This window comes from Echiichthys vipera (genome assembly GCF_963691815.1).
Source record: "Echiichthys vipera genome assembly, chromosome: 13".
Classification (NCBI taxonomy): domain Eukaryota; kingdom Metazoa; phylum Chordata; class Actinopteri; order Perciformes; family Trachinidae; genus Echiichthys; species Echiichthys vipera.
In genome coordinates this window covers 23,615,480-23,643,412 of record NC_139838.1, presented here as the reverse complement: position 1 = coordinate 23,643,412, position 27,933 = coordinate 23,615,480, and the positions used below count along the sequence as shown (strand labels likewise).

Below are 27,933 nucleotides of genomic sequence, written 5' to 3'. Positions count from 1 at the left end.
CTGGGAACCATAGGATTGCTGGTTCAAATCCCCTCAGCTTTGACATCTCTCCTTAATTGCATGTATAGGTCCTGTCTACGTGCGTAGTTTGGCCCGTGTTTATTGTGTCATAATATTAAGAGTGAAAAGATTAAATTTCCCCGCTACGGGATAATTAAAGTCATTCTTCTTCTTCCATTGCTGTTGTTAGATGGATTTAAGGATTCTCCGTTGCTGTATCCTGATATTTAAAAGATCTATAAAATAGAGCCACTGGGGCCTCAGTGGTGTAATGGTCAGCACTGTCGCCTCAAAGCTAGAAGGTTACAGGTTCGCATCCCGACCCTGGGCTCTCCTGTTGTCTCCAAAGATCTAACCGTGTTAGGTTGACTACCCTAAAGATGTTGCCAGTAGGTGTTAATGGTTGTGTGAGCCGTGCGCTACACTGGCATGATGACCGGGGTGTACCTCGCCACAAGCCCAAAGTCAGCTGGGATCAGCCCCAGTCCCTCCACCCTAAACCCCGGGATAAGCATCTCAACATGAACGAATGTTCAACCGAAGTGTATGAAAGAATACTTAATCATGTCTTCTAGGTAAGGATCCTAGAAGTGTATGAACGGTTTATGAAGGAATACTCAATCATGTCTAGGTAAGGATCCTAGAAGTGTATGAAAGACTACTCAATCATGAAAGAATACTCTAGAGTATCTAATGACCCCCACCTTTTGAAGTGTATGAACAAATACCCCATCATGTAATCAATGTCCAGCTAAGTACCCCTATTCCTGATAAGTATCTAATGTCCTTCAGTGTCAGTGCATCACTGACAAAAAATACAGCAAGACCACTTTTATGTTTGTAAACAAATGTTTTACTGATACAGTTAATAATATTGATACAGCAATGTAAAGCTACCATAATGCACATACCTATGGACTTATGAATCAAAATGGGCACTAGATGGATTATAATAAATAGTTGAACACGATATCTGTACACAGAAACATTGCCCCATAATCCATAGAAATGTACATATACCAGTACAACATTTATATTTCCATAAATTTACGAATGACAAATCCTCCAAAATAAAATTGATATCCTCCATTTTTATGCCTCTCTTAACTTCTATTTTTTTTGTAAATAAACACAAGCAACTACTGAATTTAGAAGGAATTATGTACAGGTTCCTAAACAAGAAACTCCATAAAAGGCACAATTGTCTATACAACATATACAAAAAAAATAAATTTGTCTGGAGCTGACAAAAAAAAGTGAAAATAAAATGATTGGTCATTATTATAATTATATGATTGCACATACAATATGAATGTCAGCATCTGTGCTTTGAAAGGTGATTTGCAACAAAACAAACCCCCTGAAAAGTGTTTTCAGTCTTACAAAGTGACAAGAACTACAAAAAGAGAAGAAGAAGAGCTTTTTCCGTGTGGGGTTTTTAGGTGGCAATGACCAGTCTGTCTTCATCATCACTGGATACCTCGTTATAGTCACCGGTTACCTTCTGCCAGCTGGTCACTGGCGGTGGCCTTGGAAGTGCAGGATCGCTCGCTCCCTCAACCGGTGACTCTTTCGCACCGTCTGCTCTCCTCTCAGGAGCTGGTGATCGACGCTGCTGTGGGGATTTATCGCTTTCTTGCCTCTCGACAGTATGTGTGAGCTCTGCTCTGCTGCTACCTCCGGGGCTAGCCCTGCTGCCTAAGGTTACCTCTGGACAGCTGTTGACCTTAAAAGGGGCGGGCGGGGAAGCAGACACGCAGCTCCGCAAAGAACCACGCCCATGATCACTTTGAGATGGCTGTACTCCCGGCGCTTCAGGACTCCCCTGCCTCTCTGAGAACCCAGGGAGAGGACTAAGGCTGGAGAGAGGGCTGAGAGAAGGAATGATGGCAGGCAAGGCGATGTTAAGTATCTGCAGACCTGGGACGTGTGTCTGGGGGCCGGAGCTGCTTTGGGAGGTGGGGTTGGTAGCCAAAACTTGCAGCCCGAGGGTGGCATTAAGGGTAAGCCCTTGCTGATGCAGCAGCTGGGTGGATGCCAGGCCTGTGTTGGTCAACCCCATGAGGTTTAGTGTCTCCAGACCTACTGATTGCAATGTTTGAGCCTGCAGACCAGTGACCTGCCCTAACGGGTAACAGGGCACAACACTACTGACTGGATCCTGGACCACAAGCGGCTGGGTTTGCAACCCCTCTGGATGGGGTGGAGTGTTGGAAGCTGGTAACGGGCTTGTGTTTCTGTGAATGACGCTCACTGCTGGGATGGTTAGCTGGACGGGCCCAGCCTGGATTGGTACAAAGGTGGAGTAAGCTGCCAGGCCAGCGGGTACTAGCTGGATCCCGCCAACTGGGACCATGCTGTAAGCGGAGCGAGAGGGCTGCTGGGAGTGCAGAGGCAGGTGACTGAACAGGTGCGTCTGGGTCTCTGTTCCTGGTGTCTGGGATAGACCCTGTGGGGGAAAGTGCATGAGACCTTGAGGGGCGTAAGAGGAAGTCTGAGTGCTTCGGTCCACTGGTACGCCCGAATCGCTGGTTGCCACAGCATGCGGGGCAGAGGAGGTGTCCTGTCAAAAGGGAGAAAAATTTTTAAAAAAAATGCACATTTAGTCTTATTTCTAGACTTAACTGTGGCACAATCCTAAAAATGTTAAGAGGTTTACGTGAAAGTGTATTTGGATCAATCCACCAAGCCTAATCAGAATCAATTAGACTATTCACCTTTCTTTTCAGAGCATTCACAGGAGCTTGGTGGGAGTGCCTCGCATGCAGGATTCAAAGTAAGGGTATGGATAGGAAAGAAGGGATGTGGGCAGGGAGGAGTGGAGAGAGACACAATGAGAATACATGGGTCTCACCTGGCCTAGCTTGGAGCCCTTGCATGGCACTGGGGGACTAGGGGGCACATCAAAGTCAGGGTAGTCGATGGACATCTGCCTGCACGGTGACACTGGGCTCATCATATGCACTGACTCTGTGTCTGAGGTGTAGGAGTCTGATGTGGTAGCAACAGGCGGAGGAGAGTAAGAGAGGGGCATTGAGCTGTAGCAGAGCCCAGAGATAGATATCTGCTTGCTCAGGGACACAGGGCTCATCATGGGGACAGAGTCTGAGGTGTGGCATTCAGGAGCTGGAGGCTGGGAGAGAGTTAGGGAGCTGATGGACATCTGGGCTAGGAGGGCGCTAGGAGGGACTTCAGCCTCTTTGGAAGGGATATGCTGAGGGCTGGCAGAGACAGAAGGGTTGGTTGACAGGCCAGACTCTGCCTGGCTATCCTCCTCTTCCTCCTCATTGTCGTCGTTCTCCTCATCATCAGCACCGTCCGAGTCGTCACCATCTGAATCTTGGCGGTCAGCACTGCTCACCTGACTCCGGTCTCCTGCAGACGAGAAAATAAGTAAGAAGGAAGTCTATTTTTGGCATTCTGCAGAACATATGACTCATCCGAGGTGGTATGAAAATATATATATATAAGCTCTTTAGAAGTATTGACCCTCTTTCATTCATTAAAGGTCTTCTATTTTCATGTAGCTTTCTTTCACACAGTGAGAAAATCCTCCACTAAGTAATTCAGGGATGTGTTGTGCCGCCGCTGCTTCTGCAGTGTTTCTCACCCTCGACCACCATACGCCCCTGAGCTCCATCACAGGCAGAGGAGGAAAAACAAATATGCTCCAAAGAGACTAGGACCGTAGAATGCTTTCAGGCAGCTTCACTCTCTCTCTCTCTCTCTCTTCTAAAATTGGACGCAGCAATTTCCTCTTTCTAAACGCTGTGCACGGCGCCCACATGCGCTTTGAGTTAACAGAGGAAGAAGCTGCATTTAGAATTTCTAATTAGACCATGGCAAAGCTATTGATCAACATAGCAACAGAGCACAAGCAAGGACAATCTGGGTTTTATATCTCATGAACAGAACTATTTAAAGAGGGGCAATCCTGTAGTTCGAAAGCAAAGCACAAATAGGGTAAACAAGACCTATTTGTACTAAACAAGTCACTTTGGAACTGTAAATAAACCCCTTAATTTACATTTAGTTTGATACGCTTTGAGCAAACAAGAATCCTTCTGTTTTTCTCTGTAGGCTTTGGCTGCGAGATGAAGCACTGTACCTGAATCCTCTGCATCCTGATCCTCAATGAGACCTGCAGGAACCCCCATCTCCATGCATTTCTTACTGTGGGCTTTGGATTTCATGTGCTTGGTCAGATTTCCTGCAAGAGAGATATGCAGCGAGGTCTTACAGGTGGGTAGAGATTGAACAATAGCACAGAAGGAGTTTATGTAAGAGAAATGCGGTCTTTGGGCAAGCTGTACGCAAAGGGTGAGTAACTGATAAAGACATTTTTAAATGAATGTGGGTTGCTCTGACAGAGTACTGTTCTGCAGTTTGGCGTGGGTAGGCAAGTTCGATAAAGAAGGGTGAATCATACCGTCTTGGTTTAAGAGATGGCGAAAGAACATCTTTCATTTTATAACAGGAAGGAGTTGTACTGTAGCAGTTTAAGCTTATTGAAATATACCGTCTGTGATGTAAATTGGGATGAAAACTAATTGTATGTTCAGATGTAAGATCAATGTTGTCGTACTATCTTCATCATGGTGTATATGCATCCGTACATCTAGAACCACAAATGATGAATATGATGATAGAAAAGGTTAAATTAAAAACCAATAAAAATACAATTTCACTTCCTACTCTACTCTGTGATATATCAGTATGTGAGGGAGGTTTTCTTCCAGAAACTGCCTTATTTATGTGTCATTGTGCAATATTAGCTGTAAAATACGCTGACTGTTGTTACACACTAAGAAAAACAAGCTCTGTAATAAATGTGTCTGGTGATTACATGCGTTTAATATCTGACAATGTAACTTGAACATTCATACCAATAAAGCTCATTTGAATTTAAAGGATCTTAAAAAATTGAAAAAAAGTATTCGAAAGTCCCGAGCCTCTCACACCTCTTAACTGCACTTAAGACAGAAAATGAATCAACAAGTTCAAATTTCTTGGTTGATGTGAAAATGGATTAAAGCATCTCTATCATATAAAGGAGCAGTGGCTTTAGATCTGTAGCTCTGAAAGCTGATCAACTACTGACCTTTTGTCTTGAAGGAAAAGTTGCAGTGGACACAGTGGTATGGCCGGACATCGGAGTGGGTGCGGATGTGTTTGCGTAGCATGCTCGGCTTCTTGCAGCGAATCCCACATTCCTCGCAGATGTATTTACCACGTCCCCGCCCACGCACGTAAATGTACTCCTCATTAGATTTGTATCTGTGGAGTAGCAATAGAACCGTGAGGAACACGTGAGATAGGAGTAAACACGTAAAACCAAACAAATAAAGATTTATAATTGGAATATTTACTGAATGGATAGTTTTCAATCATACCCGCCATCGAATATTTTGACCCGTCTTGGTTCTGTTTTCGATGCCCCATCCTTGTCTGACTCATTGCTTGCCTGAGGTTCTGGTTGCACTTTTCGGGTTTCAACTGATAGAGACTTTTGGGTTATTGGCACCTACAGAAAGAAGAAGTGGTTAATCTATGTATTGATTTGATAATGTGTGTGTATATATATATATATATATATATATATATATATATATATATATATATATATATATACAAGAAAAATGTAATAAACAAGGCAGCAGAGAGACATTCCAAACAATCAAACTTTGCATTCGTTCTTACCCTGGGCATGACGTCTTTCAGCTTGCCTGTGTAAGACAAGATGTCAGATTTCCCGGTGGTTCTTATGGCTGAGGTGTAGTGTATTTTCTTGGAGCTTTGCTTGGAGTCAAACAGAGACATGACCACCTTGGTGGGTAACCCAAGAGGGTTATGGTTATTGGGGCTGACGGTCCACACAGCATATGCTGAAGTCTTCAGGTCAGTCTGTGGAACATGAAGAGGTTTCCTCTTCATCAAGAAACACCATGTGAAAGTGGTGGCGGTCTTCAGGCTTGGAAAAGATAGGCGATGACTGTCTTTTGTGTTAACCACAGACACAGATGAGGTCAATTTCACCTGACCGCCGTGGAAACTGGAGGGCCTAATAGGAGATTTGGCGGGAGTCCATCTCTGTTCTTCAGCTTTCTCCTGGGGCTTCAGAGTACTATTAGCTGGCAGGGAGGTGCCATGGCTGCCAGGTGTAGTATTCAGGGCAGGGCCTGCCTCCTCATGAATAACAGTGCTTGTGTCTTTATTCAGCCCAGTACTGTCAGGTGACATAGGCTTAACATCATCGGTGGCCTGTGAGTCCTTCTCTCCATCTGTTTTAACCTGTGGCAGAGGTGGGGCCTCAGTTTCAATGGGACTGTCCACTGGTTCAGTCGTGCAAACCTGCCTAACAAGTGTTAGCTTCCGCTGCCGGGTAACCTCTGACATCTTTGAATTAAGATAATTGACTGATCTCCCGTCAGTGAGACAGGCCACACCGTGCTCATCCTTAGCCCGTTTTTGGTGCTTTTCCATGTAGATGTCCAAGCTGTTGGCAGGTGACAGCATTCGTTTACTTGAGGCAGTGGGTTCCTGTTGTGGGCATAGAGTCACTGATGCCAGTTTCTGTGAGCAATGTAAAGACCCAAGAGAAGGTGCTCGTTCTCCAGCATGGTTATGAGTGCCAACTGTTTGAATTTGAGTCACATCCTTCTTTGCAGTTAGTACAGCATGAGTATCACTCTCTGCACTGTGAGTGGAAGAGAGGGTATTTTTATTGGACACAGAGGAAGCAGGGTGCATCTGCTCATGAGTTATGAGGATCTGTGGCAATGGTACAGCACCAGCTTGAGTCTGATCAAATGTGTCCCTTTGCTGTTCTCCTGAAAAAACAACAGTCTGTGTCTTAATCTCAGAGGTCTGTTGATTGGGTTGACCAACATATACATTTTGGAGTCCATCTGATGATTTTGAAATGCTCAAAAGTGGATTGGCAATAGGTATTGTTAAAACTGGCAAGGCTATCTGAGTTCCCCGTGTGTTGGAGAATGAAAATGTTTGGCTTGCTCTCAGAGCAGGACACTGCAGTTGGTATTTGGGCACAAAACATTTCTTTTCTTCAGAGTCAGCTGGTTTGTTTTGGACATTCTCGCGACAAACTAAGATCTGGCTCAGTGGTTTTTGTAACTTTTGGCATACTTGAACCCTTGATGTTTGATGCCAAGGGTGTGGAAGGCCATGTACTTGAGGCTGCTGAGTTGGGCTACCCAAATGAATGCTTTGCACTATTTGCTCATTCTTTTGCAAAGGTGCTTCTCCAGTATGCAGGATAAAAGGCTGAGCCATGGTGCGCCTATTGGCAATGTGAATCTGCTGGGATCTATTCTGAGTTAAAGAGCTAACATTTGTAATGGGGGGTTTATCTAGAGGTATGACAGCTTTCCGAACTGGTGGCTGACTCTCTGGGCCTATCTTTAAAGACATTTGGCGAACTAATGGCCCCCGCCTCCTTTCAATTAGCGGCACCGGGGCAACTTGGGAGGTTTGTCCACTTTTTGGCTGGCCAGCAGGTGACAAAGATCTGCTGGGAGATACATTGCCACAGTCAAAGGACTTGCTACGGTAGTCACATGAAATCTCCACAGAGGGTTGAGTACAGGTAATCTGTTCAGATGCAGCACGCCTCATCATTCCAGGCACACCGAGGGTGTTGAAGGCTGTTGGCAAACCTTGAGGCTCTGGAACTTTGCTGACACACTCCCCTCTAGAGGGACTCTCTGACCTCGATGTCTCATCTCTTTCGAAGGAGGCTGAGATGCTGGAACAACGAGAAAGACTACTATCCCTGCTGAGGCTCCGTGAGAGGCTGGACTCAAAACTGGATTCACCTGAAGAGTGGTCCATTTGAGCTAGACGAATTCTTTTCTTTTTTGGCGGAAGTTTCTCTGCTGGTAACTTTGACAAACTCTCACTCCTCTGAGGCCAGTTGAACTGATCTGCAGGCTTATCTACTGGCTCCGTTGACTGCGTTTCATGGTCTCTGTCGGGTTCTTCCGTGACCAGAATCTCAGGAACCTGGATATTGTTTTGACGAACCAAGCGAGACTGATGGACAGGAGTGGAGTTTTCATCAATAGCTGCTACTGTGCCATCGGTGCATTGTTCCTTCCTTTGTTTTCTGTAGTCAGAACTCTTGGGTTGGGACATTTTTTCATGGTAACTGTCAGTTGAGACATTTACTATTGCATCTGATTTGAGTTTGTTGAGGGGATCCTTCTCCAAAATATCAACAGGAGAGGCCCTGTCTATAGATTCGGTCTCAAATGAATTGGGTCTGCTGAGAGAGTTGGTGTGTCTAATGACTGAAGTACCACTGCCTTGCCTTTGCAAATCTCCTTTAGTTGAGGTGCTGATCTGGGTCTCTCGTATCGGTGACAGTCTGGAATCTGAAGTATTAATACCTCTTGCTACTAGCTGAATCTGAGGTAGCTTTGACTGATTGTTTTTGGGCTGTATGTCTACTATTACAGCATGCTGAGAAAAAGTCCGACTTGCCTGAGCAGTTGGTAGCTCAAAACTAACTGAACAAGGTGGAATTGTGTCAGTAGGAGATTGATCATCCTCATCTCCAACACTTTTCATTTTCCTTCTCTTTCTAATTGATGTCTGTTGGTCAAGTATTCCTGGGCCACTAGCTGATCTAGGAACTATGTTCTGCATTACATTAACATGAAAAACATCCTGATCAGTTTCTTTCACTGTAATTGGCTTGTTTTTTGGGCCATGAAGCTCAGAGCAATAGAATTTCTTGTGAGTTTCAAAATTCTCTAACTTTCTGTACCGATTACGACATGTTTCACACTCATACATTGTGCCTTTATTCTGCTGAGGCTTTCTGTTCCTGTCCTGACTGTGCTCAAAAGATCGGCTTCGTTGCATCAGCTCTGTGGAACTAGTTGGACCATGATAGCCTTCATCCATGGAGCGAACACTAGGGAGGCCATGCCCCTCGCTTGTGGAAAAGTCCTCTACTGCTGCTTGTCTGACTAGGGTACGAGAATGTATGGCTGGATTTGGGGTTGATGGGGCTGATGAAAAAACATCATCATTAAAGGAACTAATTTTGTCATCAAATGACTGACAAATTCGCAGAGGGTAGGGGAGGGGAGCAACGTTAAGGGGAAGAGCAGAGTGTCCTGGTGTAGTAGGCATAGAGTTACTTCTTGTTATTGGCAAACAATCCATTGGCGGGTATTGAGAAGGTACAGAGAGAAGAAATACAGGCTTTGATTTATCTGTAGGAGTGAATGGGGACTTGGGGATGTCTGAGCTGGAACTTGACCTTCGTCCCATTGGTTTAAGATCAAACTGAAAAGAGTCTTTAAATATGTATGATTTAGGGGAGTCTATGCTACCTCTCCTTGAGAGAGATGTCCTCCTTGGCTTTACACTGTCCAGCTGCTTGTTGTCAACTACTGCCTCATTATCAGATATCAACTTTGAAATTCGTTCTTCCAGAGAGAGTGCTTTGGCTTCTAAAGGTGGACGCATCTGTCCTTCTGTGGCTCGTGGCTTTTGCTCAGCTGCTACATGCATTACTGTGGCAACCACAGGAGGGACATTGGGAAGGGTATTCTTTACAAAGTCAATGTCCACTGGTGGAGTTATCTTAACAAATGGGCTGGGTGGACTCATTGCCTGATCAGCACTTTCAGAACGTGAGAAGTAGCCAGAATCTGTACTTCCCAAACTGCGAGGACTAAGTAGACACTTAACCTGCTGCTGTTGGGAAAAGTCTGTTGCTTGTTGCCTCTGAAGCTGTGCATGTCCACCTAACAGTGGAGACTTGCACTGTTGGTCCTCATCTTCGCTCACTGTGTCTAGTGAGGGATTTGTACCATCCACCTCTTTAAGGGACGACAGGACTGTGATGCTTGATCTCATGTTGGCAGTCTGGAACTCTCGTTGCCGTTGTGCAGCTGCTTGCTCAGGTGCTGAACACGTAACTCTCGGGCTATCTGCCCTCAGAGGAGAGACATTAACTGGGTACACAACAACTTTTGGGAGTGCAGCTGTCACTTTGGGCTCATGCGCCCTCTGACCTGGGGCTGGTTTAATTGACTCAAACACAGCTGATGAGTCCACTTCCCCTTGGCTTGCTTGGGTTGTACCTGCACTCTGTAAACTATGTTCAGACAAAGCTGCCACACTGCTCTGCGATGAATCAGGGTCCAAGTCAGCAGTACTACCATCCTCATCACTGTCCCCGCTCTCCTCCACCTCTGAATGTGTTCCTAGGGCTTTGTCAGATTCTTGAGAGAGCGATCCACCTCCAGATTCAGAACGCGCAATAAGACCCAGTTTTATAGCATGAGCATGTGATTTCTTGTGCTTGTACAAGTTGCTCTTGGTTTTGAATGAGAAGCCACAAGTAACGCAGGGGTACGGCCTTTCTCCTGTGTGTGACCTGATGTGTTTGAGCAGCACGCTAGGTTTTGCACATGCCCGACTGCAGTATTCACAAACGTACTTTCCGGGCTTCTTAGGCTTTTGGTCCTTGGAAGCCTGATCGGCACCAAAATTCATTACAGTGGTCACCTGAACTTGGTTGCTGCCAGGTGTTACTGGGACCTGAATGGTGCTGGGAACACTTGCTGAGATGGACTGGCATGTGTGCACAACTGGTGGTTGGCTTTGTGGCAAAGCGTTTGAGCCTGAGGGAACCGGTGCATGGGTTATAGCAGATGGTCCAGTATTGAAGCTCATGTGCAAGCTTGGCTTTTCTGGATTTGAAGCAACAGGCAAAAAATGCGATGAGGACTGCATGGGGGTACCCTGTGTAGACGTCTGCACATTTCCCTGTAGTGGTGCTGCAATGCCAATAAAGTTGCCTTGCTTGTCAATATAATAAGTCTGCATATGGGAAGGTTGGTTCTGGAGACCAACGTTGACAGCTGGCATTGTTATTAATTCACCACTAGATTGAGCATTAAGGGCGGGGGCTGGTTTTCCAATGGCTGTGACCTGCAAGGAGTGTTTCCTTTCAGCCAGTGTACTAAAGTCAGGCTCCATGGCCTTAAGTAGAACATCAAGTGGAGCACTGCTGTGGTAAGGACCTCCCTCTGAGTCTCCGCTTTTGCTATCTTTGGGCTTAGACACTTTAATCAACGAGCCCTCCTCACCATCAGTGGGCTCAAGCGATGGTGGCCTAGAAGACGTTTCTTCTTGTTTCAGCCTTTCAGCGTCGGTGGAAGGTGACCCCTTGTGAGGGGACGCTGCAACAGGTTGGGCATATTGTACGTCTCTATTCCCACTGGGTGATGTTGAAGGATTGTGGGAGGGACTGTTGGAGGAGGAGCAGCAAGAAGAAGAAGAAGTCGTGGTTTCCTTGGATGATGTTTTCACCTGCAGGGGCTTCTTCACCGGAGATTTGGGAATTTTCTCGAGACGATTCTCTGCAACAACCTTTTTCCTCTTCAGGCCTTTAATGTTATCTGCATTTCTCCGACTGCTTTCAGATATCCCTGTGGGAGACAGAAAAGCACAGTTGGTACAACACCACCATCCAAACGTTTCTTAGCTCTCTGACTCTATCATATGGGCAACTATATGTCCTAATTCCTAATGTTCCTAATTGGCTTATGAGAGTAATAGCACTTAACTAAGAACTACAGTGTGCAGAGAATTCTAGGAAAATTTATTTAATTTATTGATCAGAGTTTTATTCATTTGGTTTTTTTAAAAAGTGCATATTTGCAGAGAGAGCACAACAATACCCAGATATGACACTTGGTCTTGTGTTTTTGACAAGTCATTTATACAACTGCTTTTTAAAAATGAGTATTATTTCATTTTATTATTATTATTTTTATTTTATTTGCATCTATAAGACACAGATGTTTTATAACCTTTTCTGCAAACATATTTCTTTCCATAAAAGCAAACGAGTATTTCAATATCTACAGTATTCTTTATTATTATGTACTGTATGTAGTGCCTCCTATTTAGACCACCTTAAGTTTTCACAATAGTGAGCAGTAAACTAGACTGTTTAATATTAATTCTACTCTGTTTAAGCCGTGTAAACTCCGGTGTCTATCCGTGCTTCACACAGCTGAACTCTCAGACTAAAGAAAAAAGGATTATTCTAGTTTGATCTGCTTTGTAATACAGCCGAACAGTCATTCTGGAAACCAGCGATTTAATGCTGATGAACATACAGAGTTATTATAGTGCAACACACTTACATAATCAATGTTTAACATTAATGGATGTTTTATAAAGCAAAATATTTTACTCTACAGCTCCTTAAGTGTTGTAACTTAAAGATAAAGAGCGTAACCTTCCGCATTTCAATTCTGAAACATCTTTTCTCTGTAGATTTATCAATAACGTCTTTTGTTGAAATCGGATGGAGATGTATTCTCTTATTTACCAACATCCCCCTTACTTTTATTTATTTGCTGTGTGACTAATGCCCCAGAGGCCCACGCTTCATTGCATAAGTAAACAATATTGTTTTCCCTTCTTGCTTTTCAGATCGTTGACACACGGAGGCTTGGCTGATCAGAAAATGTAAGTGCTTTCAAAACTGCATTCCAATAATAAAGCTACCTTGTTTTTAAAAGGGCGCACCCAAACCATGGTGTCACATAATTTGTCGAGCTGGCCCTGCAGCAGTGAGTCAGGCATATGTTTTTAAGGACATGTTGCATAAGATTAGCAGTGCCCGGTCACAGTTTCCTGGCTTGTGTAGGTATTTCCCAAGATGAGGTCAGGGTTCCTTCAAGGTCTCCAGTATAATTAGATTAAGGAACGCCTCGCCTTTACATAAGTCAATCCATTCTCCACACAAACATGCAACCGTTTTAAAGTGGCACACAAGCAACGTGACACGCTCTCGAAGCTAAAACCCTGTGATTTTCAATAACTCGCCCAACAGAGAAACACATTTGTATCCACTGCTGCTGAAAGACACGGGAGAAGGATTAGTTCTACTTTCAACTTGACAAAAGAGACTCCTTGACTTCACCACAACTTTCCATCATAACAAAATAACTTCCCAAAACAACATTTGTCACGGTTTGTCTTTAGCTGTGACTTTTATTGTTACAAAAAGCAGTGGAAACTAAAGTTGGATAAAAATTAAAATCATCCAATCAGCACAGGGTTTGTCTCATATATATATATATATTTCCTCTGCTCTCCAATTACTACATTACCATATAAAGCTTGTGATTCTTAATGTACAACAAAGAGTGCCTGAATGATCCGATGTGAAAGAACGGCCGACATAATTAACGTCTTTTTAAGAGGCGGCTGTCAGAGGGATTAACCTTTGACACGGACACCGGTACCTGCTGTACCTAGAGAGCGGGATTGAGATATTCTTATTTAGTGTCCCCACCCGATCTCAATTACAGCGGATGATTCAATCAAAGCTTGCATGTCCTGCAAATAAGCTGGGTGTTTTTTTTTTTAAAAGGGACAATGTTGCAGTGATGAGTTAAGCTCAGCTTAAACGGAGACGATGAAGCTGCTTCAGCTCTGACAAACTGGCTTTTCTGCTTGAATGTAGTTACCTAACAACGCACTTAACAAAAGAAATGTTTCTCTTGTGTGTCATAATGACATTGACGTTGTGTTACTGCAGCACAGTGTTCTCTATATGTCAAGATTACTGTCTGTATATATATCAAATGTATAAAAGACAAAGTGATAAAACATTTTATTGAAAAAGATTTCTTTCCTTTGCAGCAAAATATTTAACTGCAGTGTAATCATTTCTGCAGAATGTGGATTTTCAATTACAATTATGGCAGTTCATTGCATATTCAGACCCAATATTAAATATTAATATTATTATTATTACGGTAAAATATTCACTCAGCAGTGTAAAAGCAAATAAAACTTTTACACTGCAAATAGTTTTACTGAAGTGTGAAATCTGCTGCAAAGATCCAGATGCTATGCAGCAAATAGTTACAAAATATTATCATTATCTCCATTTGCATGTAAATACAGCATTCCTTAAAAGGACATAATAAATAAATCAGAAATTCAATTAAACGACAGCTAAATAAAGGACAATTATGATAAACCAATACTGCAATGACAAACACACAATACATATTTTTTGCACCACTAACAAACACAAAAAACACCTTTTATTCCAGACAAGTGAATAACATTAATGTTTGCTTTTAGTGAAAAACATTTTATTCATTTTAGACTTCACTAAAAGTGGTGAACAAAAAAAAAATCCTACAAAAATATTTGTATTCAAATGAAAGAGAAAACGTTTCACTTATTCATTTAAAAAAAAATAGTATTTCCTTCTCATTCAAAGTCTTGATAAAACATGCCGTACCTTTCTTGGAGACTTTGGGGTCTTTAAGCTCTTTCTGTGCCTCTTCGATTTTATCTGCAACACAAGAACAGAAACCATTTTCAGCACAGATGCACACGGACTCGGGCTCCGCAGCGAAGGCAGCGCAGAATGTAACTAATGATACTGGGGATGCTTCCCACACGGCTGCAGCAGGATGAAGCCCTTTCAAATGAAAAACAGATATTCTTCCATAGCTGAGAGAGAGAGAGAGAGAGAGAGCGCGCGATTCCATTATGGAAACTACTGTAATTATGAAGTGGGGCAAGCCTTGAGTGCACACACAATAACACGACCATGCAAGCACACCCACTTATAAAAATGACAACGTGAGTGTGTATGATACGCAGGTCGAGTTTGCAAACAGGTCAATACGATGGGTTCATTCTCATTATCACAGAGCGAGCACTAACCCAAAGATCAATTTGCATATTTAGACGCCATTTACACCCCTCCGGGAAGTTCTTCCACACGTCACAATCGTCACCCACAGTCCAGCAGGTGACCAACCTGTTTCTGTATTAACCGTATGGATGTGTGGGATGTGACGCAGTGTTCGCCGTGTGTTACTGTAATCAATATTAATTATATATGCTGGCTCAGTGTGCCGTGAATGGGTTATACACAGTGGAATAGAGGCTCCTGCAGGGTCACTACCTCAGCCTGTGGGAGTGTGTACGTTCACATGTCCAAGGCTCATTAGGTTTTAATTAAATGAAGTATCTTTTTAGTTTAATACCCGGGTATTGAAATAACAGTGTAAGCTCAAGTCCATTTTTACAGTTTACAGTTCGTTTTTCTTATTTCTTTGGGGGAAATCTGGTGCAACATTTGAGGCTTTTCTTTTTTCATTGTCTCCCCATTTTTCTCCTCACTTTCTATTATGTGCAACATATTCTGCTCACCACAACGCAGTTCTGTTTACTGTAAACTGTTCCTTCTTGTAGCAGAGCAACACATGGCTGTGAAAAAGCACAAAATCCTCATGAAAATGAGCTTAACCCAATCTTCGTTTTTATGTGCATGTCAGTAAAAACATAAACAATGATCCTTCTACATGTTTAAGTGCAACTGTGCATGCAACACATTAACCGCAGAGGAAAACGGACATTTACCAGAGAAGCCCGGCGAGTTTCTGCCTCCCATGACCATGGAAACTAGATGGAAAAATAAACCCTCTGTGGCTTCTGTGCCCTGCATATGACATTACAGAGCGAGAGGACTCCTCGAGGACCAATGGGAACAGTTTTGTCCTAGATTGCACAAACGTTAATGGAGGGTGAAAGAGGATGTTCTTCTGTGGTTCTCAAAAATCTTAGCGCGATGCCGGGAATACTCGGAGGAGGGGGTGAGCGCGAGCGGGCCACAGAAGAGGTCAGTAGATTATGTCATTGTATATGTGTGTGTGTTACTATAGTCACACCCTCCATCTCTCCAGGCACACGCCACAGATTACATAATGCGTCCCCACCCCTCCCTGTGCTGCCGTGGAGCAAAACAAAGGCACCCTGCCAGCAGAAACACAGCAACGGAGGCTCATGAAGAGGGGGCAGAGTGTTTGTTTACGTCTCTGACAGAAAGGTAGGACATATAAATGAGCATGTGAACGCCCTCCTACAGAAGGAATCAGGTAGGTTGTGTTTTCCTGGCAGTGACAGAGAGAGGATCCCGAAGCTTCCCGCACAGTTAACGCGGCTCGACCTCACAGCTTCCTCGAGTAAATGTCTTTTATTGCAAAACCAATTTGAGATAATAAATGCTTACTTTAGTGGTTGGATGATTCGGAGGTAGATTTTTTTTTTTTTTATAGCGTATGCTTCATTGTTTGCACAGCTTGATACATATGTCTTGTATTAGACCGCACTGGCAAACCGAGGCATAAGTGATTACTGCCCAACAAAAATCTTATTAGTGGTTGTGGATGGAAGGAGACCAGAGTGTAAGCTATTATAGGTCGGATTGCATTTCTTACATAACAAGCCACAAAGAAGACCCCTCATGCTGAATGCATGACACCCATGAAGAGAAGCTCTGGAGCATGGAAAAGAAAAGGAAACACCCAAATCAGCGGAAAGGGACAGGGCGGCCTCAAAATAGGCCCCAAAAATATTCCATGCACAGTGCCCGAGCTATTAGGACAGCGGGGAATGATTATAGGGTTGTTCATATTTCCCTCATTATGGCTGTTGGGGTTGCTGAGGTGGTCTCGGTGATATTACGCTACATATTTCACTGTGAAGGCTTCGAGACTTGCCATCTGAAATCTGTGTAATGGTCCTGTAACCACGGGAAAACAACAGGAATGTACACAGATGTTGCGTGTTGATGAAAACCAGGACACATGCACGAAATCTGAGGGATAAAAAACCCACTTTGAGGTTGCTAAACACAAAAGAGACCCCACTTTGACTAAACTGTTGTGGTCTTACACAAAACAGAAACACTCAAGAACACTTAACATGCTGCAGACTGTTAACACAAAAACAACCAAGAATCTGCAAAGTACATTCAAGAGAAGGCTGTGAGGCATCTGACTGTCTTTAATAATTCACTGGAATATGAGACAATACACCCTTCTGATGTAACTTAAACATGCGGCCGTGATAATGCATCCTATTAAAATCACAAAGGAGTTTGATCTATATCTGATACGCCTCCTGTTTGGTCCCGTTTCCCTCCTTCTTCTACCTGACGCTCCTGTTTGACAGCAGTCCTACAAACGTGGGACAGAATCTGAAATGCAGATGACGGCGGTTCAGTCTCGAGGTGGCCGACTCACGATCTTTGATCTGTTCAACGTGACATCGCAGGGTACGCAGGGATCAGGCTGGGAGGGGCAGGAGTGGGTGGGTACATGTCAATTAAGCAGGAGTTTGTGGGCGAGGGAGTCTGTGTCCTCGCTGGTCGCTGTCATGACAACCACGAATCTTATATGCAACTCCCCCCTCCTCCTTGCATCTTCCAGCCCACTCCTCCCTCTGCGCTGTTGAGGACGAGTGGGAAATGTGATTGTTTGCGCCCTGAGGGCCAAAGTGACGTCACCGCACAGGAAACGTGCACGCTTTTAGATCCCAACGCCCACCTGATGTGAATTTGCAGCCCATCGGCTCTGACCGGGGGTTGGGGGGTGGGGGTAGGGGTGTCTCAGTGGGAGGGCCCATCTCGCCTCCATCAAGGCGCCACACAGACAGTTATCAGTGCAGACGTAGCAGCGGATAGAAACACATGCTAATGAGCTGCAGCGACAACTCGCCTCTGGAAAACGGACTTAATCAACCAAACGTCAGTGTGGAACTGGACCCCTGCCTGTCTAATGAATAACAATATGATATTACAGCAATGTGGTAACTTCAGCCCACATGGAGCAGCAGCACAACTGCATCTCCCTGGCACCAGATCACCCCCCGAGAGCCCCCTACTGCCTGTTGGTTGACGAATAACCACCAGGCTCCACACACCCTCCACCCCTCGCTGCAAGGGTGCAACACATTCATATTTTGCTCGACAGCCTGCCCTGCTGGGCCTCAACATGCCAAATGGCAGCCCTCAACGCCAGCTTTGCACGGAGTCCATATGCACGGCGTCCGCGTGTTTCACATGGCTCAGCGCAGGGTTTCCCTCCTAGAATCAACGATATACTGTAGGTTTTAAAGGGGGGGAAGGGAGGACAAGTTGCTTTGCAAAAACAGCATCTGCAAGGGTTGAGGTGTCATCAGTATGCGTGACACTACGCCACTATACCAGCAACAAGCCTGAACAATGCCAGGGGACCTCAGTGTGGGCAGATGGGCGTCCACCAGCGATCACGATGTGAATGCTGCAGCAGATCACTTTGTCTCACCATATTTAATGTTTCAAACGGCACTAAGTGTTAAAGGGAGGAGCGAGCTGTTGATACCACACACAGGCACAGGGTGACAGCAGGTGGACGTGTGCGTGCACCTCTAGCTGCATGTGGACCGCATGGTGTAACAAACCAAACAAAAGCAGAGTCTGGAGAGGACGAGGAGAGAGAGAGAGATGCCTCAGCTGAAGGAGACATGATGGGAGTCGGCAGCTGCCCCCTTCTTCCCTGTCACTGTGCGGGAGGGAGATGGAGATTATGTAAGTGGAGCACCTCCACCAGCCTGCTGTACACGCCCGGCTGTGTACAAACACGCACACAGCGAACACACCCTCGCAGTGGTTGGTGCAATCTCACAATGATCACTAACAAGGACATTTTTCCGTTAACATAAACGGATGGAAACCTGAATGTAGAGCGACGACGATAAATCAATAAATCAGAAATTAGTTTGATTCATCATAATTGTTTTTGGAGCAGAAATAACACACAGTCAGGTTCAAACTACCACATGTGAGGATTTGATTTTCTTTGTCTTATGTGATCGTGAACTGAATATCTTTGAGGACAAAAATCACCTTGAGGGTGACTTTTCCTCCTCCTGAGTGTGTCTGACATTGTACAGCCCAGCAGATTAATCAAAAACATGAAATAGTTGACTGCAACTAGGGACGTCATGATATGAGATTTAGATATCACGATTATTGTGAGAGGAAATATCACAGCTTCATTTTTTTTAACAATTATTAAATTAGGGAATTTATTATTCGACACTATGGAAGGAAAAAGACACAAACATTCTTCGGGCCTGCACATAAAACATGTCCGCCTACTGTTGACTGAAAATAGATGGATCAGCAGGAACTCAACTGGAGTTACAGCAACTACCACAAGATTCAGAAAGTAAACAGTAACATGTGAACTACCCCTGCCCAGTTTAAACCGTTTTGGTCCCGCTTGGTAACGTTCAGTTGTTTTTGGGGTTGGCTTGAGCATAAAGGGGTGGATGATTATCCTCGAGTCCGAACCTTTGCAGTCACTTTGAAACAGCACGCTTTGCAAACTTGACTTCCATCTTCTACAACAACTCCCTGCTCATTTTATAGACATCTTAAATCCTGCAACACTTGCTGATTATTTAATTTGCAAGACAAATAAATCTTACAAAGGTAAAGCTTCACTGCTTCAAAGCTTCATTTGTCGTAAATCTCTCTGGGGTTTGAAGTGTATTTGCTCTGGGAACTTGTGATTGGCATTTTTTTACATTTTATAGACCAAATAATCTATTAATTAGTATTTTGCAGCTTGATCCTGAGCTGCGTTAACTTATTGGTTCTTTTGTGTTATTACATTTTATAAAACAAACTCTAAAAGCTACGATTCCTTTTCTTTGACTGTGACTCAACATCAGTATCAAAAAACACCACTGGGCCTTACATGACAATAACTATTATTAAACGAGGACGTCTCCTCCTGTAATGGTCACAACAACAGCTGTGAGATGCACGAGCGTTGCAGAATTCCCTGTCACCTTTTAAGTCAGAGTCAAAGTCAGCTTTATTGTCAATTCTTCACATGAACAAGACACACAAGGAATGGAAATTGTCTCCCTCTCCCATGCGTAGACTAGACAAGACAAAGACGAGACACAATTAGCAAAGTGCAAGACACAATTAGTAAAGTGCAAAACACAATGGTAAGTGACACAACATGAATTATCTAACAAAGGAAGGTCTGTTGATCTGTTCTCAGCTTTTTTTTCTTCCTGTGGCCTTCGGAGGAGACGCAGCTTTTTCTGCAGCCGTCAGCAGCTGACCCATGCAATAAGTGGCCATCATGGCTGCTGTCAGCATCTGACATGTTCGCTCTCTTCACGGACACGCCTGTAACAAAGAGACGGCCTTGAGGGAGACAAACCGGTCTGAGAGCAGAGACTGAAAGACTCACAAGAGGCTACAGGAAGTGCTCTCTCGCACAGATGATGATGCAGAGCAGAGGAATCCCCCGCCACCCCCCCCCCCCCCCAACGCCACGCCACACCGAGAGTGTCCCATTACCCTGCAGTCCATCATCATCAGCTGGCTTAGAGGGGAGCGCAAAGTGACCTCCTTCCCTCTGCTGCCTCACATTAGCCGGAGTGGCTCGCTCTATCAAATATAATCGACACATAAGGACAGAGACAGAGATGAAAGACAGAGGGGAGGGTGCAGATACGGCTGGAGACTCAAGACTTCTTCGTAATAATGTTTAAACAAGGACATTTCTGTAAATCAATGAATTGTTTAAATCTGAGTTTATGTTATTTCAGAACGTATTAACGCGCAAAAGTGTGTGGAAGTTTCCACATCAGCTTCCTGGTTGTGATTTTCAAAACTATCTCTCACAGTAAAGAGGTTAAACAGGTTGTAGCGTAAATGAAGGGTCCAGATGCGTAACCCCGCACTAGCAGCTCATTAAGGCGATTTACAGTGGGTACGGAAAGTATTCAGACCCCCTTAAATTTTTTACTCTTTGTTAAATTGCAGCCATGTGCTAAAATCATTTAAGTTCATTTTTTTTCCTTTTAATGTACACACAGCACCCCATATTGACAGAAAAACACAGAATTGTAGACATTTTTACAGATTTAAAAAAAAAGATTTATCAAAAAAAGTTCTGCTGCACTTAAAGTTCCCAAGAGCACAGTGGCCTCCATAATCCTTAAATGCAAGACGTATGGGATGACAAGAACTCTTCCAAGAGCTGGCCGTCCAACCAAACTGAGCAATCGGGGGAGAAGAGCCTTGGTGAGAGAGGTAAAGAAGAACCCAAAGATCACAGTGGCTGAACTCCAGAGATGCAGTGAGGAGATGGGAGAAAGTTCAAGAAAGTCAACCATCACTGCAGCCCTCCACCAGTCAGGGCTTTATGGCAGAGTGGCCCGACGGAAGCCTCTCCTCAGAGTAAGACACATGAAAGCCCGCATAGAATTTGCCAAAAAACACATGAAGGACTCCCAGACTATGATAAATAAGATTCTCTGGTCTGATGAGACAAAGATAGAACTTTTTGGCCTTAATTCTAAGCGGTATGTGTGGAGAAAACCAGGCACCGCTCATCACCTGCCCAACACCATCCCTACAGTCAAGTGTGGTGGTGGGAGCATCATGCTGTGGGGGTGTTTTGCAGCTGCAGGGACAGGACGACTGGTTGCAATTGAAGGAAAGATGAATGCGGCCAAGTACAGAGATATCCTGGACGAAAACCTTTTCCAGAGTGCTATGGACCTCAGACTGGGCCGACGGTTCACCTTCCAACAAGACAATGACCCTAAGCACACAGCTAAAATGACGAAGGAGTGGCTTCGGAACAACTCTGTGACTGTTCTTGAATGGCCCAGCCAGAGCCCTGACTTGAACCCAATTGAGCATCTCTGGAGAGACCTCAAAATGGCTGTCCACCAACGTTCACCATCCAACCTGACAGAACTGGAGAGGATCTGCAAGGAGGAATGGCAGAGGATCCCCAAATCCAGGTGTGAAAAACTAGTTGCATCATTCCCAAGAAGACTCACGGCTGTATTAGCTCAAAAGGGTGCTTCCACTCAATACTGAGCAAAGGGTCTGAATACTTATGTCCATGTGATATTTCAGTTTTTCTTTTTTAATAAATCTGTAAAAATGTCTACAATTCTGTGTTTTTCTGTCAATATGGGGTGCTGTGTGTACATTAATGAGGAAAAAAATGAACTTAAATGAGTTTAGCACATGGCTGCAATTTAACAAAGAGTAAAAAATTTAAGGGGGTCTGAATACTTTCCGTACCCACTGTAAATGTTTGACTACGAGACCAAAGGAATGAATCCAAACATCTGCTGGTTCCAGTTACTTAAAAGTGAAGGTTTGATGCTTTTATCTGCATCATGTTGCTTAAATTTATATCTTTGAGTTTTGAAAGTAAAAAAACTGCCACATTTGAACATTGTGTTGGACACTGGATAAAATATTACATCCTGAAAATGATTCTCTGGGGAATTTGGAGTCACATTTGATTTTGATTCATTTAATGCTTTTTTGAAATGGTCAGAAACTGAGTGATACTGAACATGGGTTTTATTTAGCTACTTTTATAAAGTTCGTTATTTTTTCGATGTTAAATAGTCTGTAATCAATGTTATTTGTTTAGGGAAGCAGCCTTTTACATTCTTGTTTGTTTTGTTGTTTTTTTTAAAGTTTATTTGACTCTTTTTACTTGTTGCTGTCAGATTTGTTGTATTTTCTTAAAATGTTGACTTAATCTTGTTTGCAATCTTTATATATGCACTGGTTGTGCATTTGTTTTGGTATTGAAAAGCCAATAAAATAGGTAGAAACATTAAAAAAACGGAAAGCAGCCTTGTGAGCACCTTCGCTGAGTCACACAAAAGAGGTCGATTTTTATTCCAGCTCAAAGATGATACTAAATTCATGGATCAAAGAACGTGGTCCAGACCTCCTCTACATATAAAGAGTCCTGAGGTAACATTTGTTAGGAAATAAAATTGAGAGAATTAGTGAATTATTCCTCTCTAAAATCAATATCTGTATCTCCGAAACCTCATATCTGTCGGTCTCTAGTTTGTGCATCAAAAAACAAACCTAGAACAAAGTCGTGCTCTCTGCGGACGACTGCTGAGCGTCGTGGAGGAGGGAGGGAGAGGGTGGGAGGGAGGCAGCAGTCGAGCTTGTTTACGTGCAGCATGTTGAATGGAAATGACAGGTACGAGTTAGAAAATGAATAAAAATCCCGCCTTAAGTAGAGCTTCGGAGTGGGCGAACTTTTAATAATGTGTCTATAAAAAAGAAGGGGGAGAGGCTGAGCTTGTTCACGAACACACAAAATGAACAATAAACAGCAGAACCGGTCCTCTTTTACATGATAACATTAATAAAAATAATATCAGAGGGCTTGTTTGGAGGCAGAGAGGTTCTTCCCTTGTAATAATTTGTGATGAAGCTGCACACAAACTGTCGACACATGAAATATTGATCACGCACGGACAAAGACAGTGGTTTGGTGTCTGTACAGTAACTGCTGCCCCCGCAGGAAGCTGGAGGTGGGAGAAGCAGCAGCAGACGGGAGGCCACTGATTATTGGGACTGCGTGGGCAAGATTGTGAAAATTGATATAACGAGAACTCTACAGGGTGGGTAGAATAGTGTGTGTGTGTGTGTGTGTGTGTGTGTGTGTGTGTGTGTGTGTGTGTGTGTGTGTGTGTGTGTGTGTGTGTGTGTGTGTGTGTGTGTGTGTGTGTGTGTGTGTGTGTGTGTGTGTGTGTGTGTGTGTGTGTGTGTGTGTGTGTGTGTGTGTGTGTGTGTGTGCAGGGGGGTTTAATGGTGCAGGTGGGGATGAACGTGAATGTGTAAATTACCTCTTCCATCTTTTTCAGACCACACACAAACACACTTAAACCACACACACACACACACAAGAACACACACACACACACACACACACACACACACTCACGAGAGAAATCAGCCTGCACCGAAATAGAAAAGAAAGAGCCAGACTCTCCAAACAATACGGAGAAGCGATGCCAAGAAACACTAAATAATGATTTCCTTCCCTCGCAGTCACAAATCAGTGAAGGTGTGAAGCCTGTAAAGCCTGTTTTATTTAGGATGTCGTAAAATAAATCACAGGCTGCCCAGAAGAATCGGAAACGTACAATTATTTTTTATTATCGATGCAACTCTTAAAGTTGTGGGTTTTTTTTTTTTCACAATTCAACCTGGAGGTCGCACGTTCAGTTTGAGGAGTTTTGTGATTATTAAAAAGATATTAAAGTGGGAAAAAACGATTTCTGCTGCTGCAGCAAAATCTGCTCTCTCATTTTGACTTCACTCAGCTTTTATTTTCTTAGAAATGTCTGGATTAATGTGAGAAAATTTGTAAAAAAAGGAGGAAAAAAGAAATCTCTCTTAGGTTAAACTCGTGGTAATTGGCTGATTATCAAGGATCACGAGCCTAAAAGGTGGGAAACACTGATTTAGTCTGTGAAGTGTCAGAAAAAGTAAAACTACCTTAACATAATTTTCCAAGGTGATGAATTCAAAGTGTTTTTTTTCTTCAGTTTACAGTGATATAAAAGCACAAATCAGGTCCTTTAACTTTAGTAAAAGTTTACTTAACAGAGAGTCCTCAGTTCAAAACTAAACAAATATCATCAGGAAAATGTCCTGAAGTGTCCCAAATCTCACTTTTTACAATATGCAATATACAATGCACTACCCTGTTTGTTTGTTTTTAGTTTGGATAAAGCGATAATGAGTATTTTCATCATGGATACATTTGCTGATCGATGAAATGATCCATCAACTGGATTGGAAATGTATTCAGTTTACTGACGAAGGAAAGCAACAAAATGTATGTGCAGTGTTTCCGTTCAGCCGTCTTTTGAAAAACTTTTGAAATGTCGAATCAGTTTGCATCAACTGACTTTGAGTAAATAAACTCGCCCCTGGGTGCCTCCCTAGGGAGGTGTTCCAGGCACGTCCAGCTGGGAGGAGGCCTCGGGGAAGACCCAGGACCAGGTGGAGAGATTATGTCTCCACACTGGCCTGGGAACGCCTCGGGATCCCCCAGTTAGAGCTGGTTAATGTGGCCCGGGAAAGGGAAGTTTGGGGTCCCCTGCTAGAGCTGCTGGCCCGACGACCCGACCCCGGATAAGAGGCTGAAGATGAGATGAGATGATGAGATATAGCGATAGTGAGTATTTTCATTATGGATTAATTTGCTGATCGATGAATTGATCCGTCCACTGGTTTGTTTTGTAAAATGTCAAAGTGGTGAGAAATGTATTCAGTTTACTTTAGTCATTGACGAAAGAAAGCAACAAAACGTAAAACACATGAGCAACTGAAAGTATCAGTTATCAAAAAAAGTTGCAGATGAGCAGATGAGAGTCTACGTATAAAGCAGAAGTAAAATAAAAGTACTAATCCTCATGTTTTAGTCACTGAACTTTGTCGTTTTTGCTATAAAAGTTAGAGTCATGGTTCAGCTGTAAAACCCCCTCAGCTCTATAAAACGTCCTCACTGAACGACACGTTTCCCTGTAGATCCCTGTCAGTATCTGAGCCTCACTCTTCTAGATAAGACGTGAAAACAGTCTTTGAAATTCAGCAGCGAGTCTTCGACTGTACACAAACACCCACTTCTTTCTTAGCCGAGGTAAAAAAAAAGGAAGTAAAACAAGCTGCACGTCAGCCTTCATCCAGTCAGCGTCTCCAGTTCCCCCTTTGCGTCGCACGTTGCTGTGACACAAAACTAAACTGAGCTCGGCCACTGACGGGCGCCGCGTCGACCGGCCTCGTGGGACAGGAAGAACGTTTCACTGTGAAAAACAACTGAAGAAGAAGAAGAAGAAGGACTTGGCAAGACTTGGCAAGCTTTCATCATTCTTTCATGTCCGCTAGTGTCCTGTGAGTTAAATGTTCACTACGTCAGAACTTATTCGGCAAAATATGTACCCCGCCTCACGCCCCATGTCAGCTGGGATCGGCCCCAGCCCCCTGCGACCCCGACAGGGACAAGCGGTTGAAGATGAATGAATGAATGATCTCATTAAGGAAATCAAACCTATTTAGAAAAACTCAAAAAAACACACCTGAACAGAGCGCAAAAACTCTGATGTGCATTTCACTGTCTCCATTCATCTTTTTTAAAGACGCATCTTCAAAATGTGCATTAAAACAACATGCTCACGGAAACACGGCTACTGGTTAACACGTGTGTTTGCAGGACTGTTCCTTGGCTGCGATTTGATTCAACCAGCAGAGATGTAACTGGTCGGACATGAAAGCAAATTTTGTTCCAAAATGTCAAACTGTTGCTCAAAAAGAAGTCAGTTTGAACAGTGAGAAATAATCTGCAGATGAATCAGTGATGATGAAATAATAGTTGTTCATGACTCAACTCTTCGGGTGACGGTTTCCATACTTCTGTGCACAAAAGCCCAGCACCTACATCCGCACTGTCTCTCAGATATTTACAGTAATAATTAATAATAATAATAATAATAAAGTCAAACTTGCTCACAGATTAAAGCCAGGACGCCCACGTCAGTCTGTTCTCCAGGTCCTGTCAAATAAGAACCGAAAGCTGCCTCCAGTTGAAGGAAGTGAACTTCACAGTGTTTAAAAACACGCTCGGGCTCGACTCTCCCCCGGCCCGCTTGTTGTCGGTTACCGTGGCGCCACGGGTGAGTGACAGCACACTGACTGCTTCCTGTTTGTGTCGTTCACTTTGACGAGAGCGGTCTCATGCAGCGTGACGACAGCGAGGGTGTTTTGCTGTGGACTTTTTCGCAGAAGTGTTGAAAAGAAAACACAAATAAACAGAAGTGCAGCTTCGCACACGTCTGACCTCAAAGTGACACCCCGTTCAGCGCGGCAGAGCAAACGCACGCTTTATAAAAGGTCGATAATAACGCAGGATGTGTCAGAGTGTTTCACAACAGTGTGTAGGACAAAATGTTCACTCCTTACCCTGCTGATGTTGCACGGAACAAACACTCAGGAGCTCCTTTTGTTCGAGTAGAAAAGGCAACCGGAGAAAGAACAACAAGTGCACACTCACACACTCACTCACAGTGTCAACACGAGCAGTCACAAGTCTGTGTTTCCGCCCTATCAGCTGTGGCTCTGCAGCAGCGCGGGGCGGTTTCCTCTGAATAAAAGTGACGAGGAGGGGAATTCCTGTAAGGCCCAGGAAGAGAGGGGGGGGGGGGGGGTGCGAGGAGGGGAGCGCCTGCCCAAACAGAGCAGGCCGGGTGACGTCACTTGTCCCGGCTTTGGCACCCTCCAGGGGATCCTTCTCTCTCTCTCTCTCTCTCTCTCCCTCTTTCTGCTTGTGTCGGAGGGGGAGGAATTTTAACGTGCCATGTGCCAACTGCTGGTTGCCCAACAGGCTCGCTCACCGGGTGAGTGAGACTTCCAGCTCTCGTCCCGCAGCTCCTCTTTCTGCTGCTTCTCAGTAATGAGGAGGTTTCATGTGAACAGCTGGAGGCTACAGCTTTGTTTTGAATCTCCTTTCAGACATGTTTAAAATACTTTGTGTGCCACTGAATGTCTGGTCGCTCCTGTGGACTTATTCTAGGATCATAACGTTTCTGATTGACTGTTTAAGCATGTTTGCATTTTTATTCATTTATAAATATATTATTTTACTACCTGTTCATCCATCAAAGTATATATATTTACATGCATACCTGTATACCACCAGGTCTCATTACCTGTATACGTTTATTTAACATTTTATACTTCATACTTTATTCCTATGGTTTAATGCTAGGCCTATAATATGCAACAACTACACATTAAATCTAAAAATGACTATACCTCTGTTACATATTATGTTGAGTTGAGTATTTATATTATCACAAATGTTTCTGACATTGATTACACCAGAGAAATCTGTTGTTGTATTCAACGGTTTGTTACCTTTGGTCGGCTGTCAGCGGTCTTAAATGTACTTTTAATCAAGTTTTAAGCCACATTTTTACAACACACTTGTGAGATCTGGTTGGTGTTTAACTTTTTATTTTAACCTGATGGAGGATTTTAAGGCATCGAACGTCTGAAAGTTGTCAGAGAAACAAGCTGAGGAAACGTCAGCAGCATTTCAGCTCACAGCCCCTACGGGACGTCCCGTGTCTGCCACAGAATCACTGACGTTAACTTCTTTATCAAGTGTGTTTTACCGGTTTTAATCACCTGGTTGTTTTTGGCTT

At 43.7% G+C, this 27,933-nt stretch overlaps 1 protein-coding gene across 3 annotated transcripts in view; it reads right to left on the bottom strand.

The window, feature by feature from the left end:
- Positions 1-882: 882 nt before the first annotated feature.
- hivep1 (HIVEP zinc finger 1) overlaps positions 883-27,933 on the bottom strand; it is a 61,668-nt gene continuing 34,617 nt past the window's right edge. For all 3 annotated transcript variants that reach the window (XM_083925610.1, XM_083925609.1, XM_083925608.1), the window contains exons 3-9: positions 14,318-14,371; positions 5,701-11,471; positions 5,394-5,524; positions 5,102-5,277; positions 4,109-4,210; positions 2,855-3,375; positions 883-2,563 (exon numbers count right to left, since the gene is read on the bottom strand). In XM_083925610.1, coding sequence (XP_083781736.1) covers positions 1,439-2,563; positions 2,855-3,375; positions 4,109-4,210; positions 5,102-5,277; positions 5,394-5,524; positions 5,701-11,471; positions 14,318-14,371 — 7,880 coding nt within the window. In that variant the 3' untranslated portion in view covers positions 883-1,438. The remainder of the gene's footprint in view (positions 2,564-2,854; positions 3,376-4,108; positions 4,211-5,101; positions 5,278-5,393; positions 5,525-5,700; positions 11,472-14,317; positions 14,372-27,933) is intronic.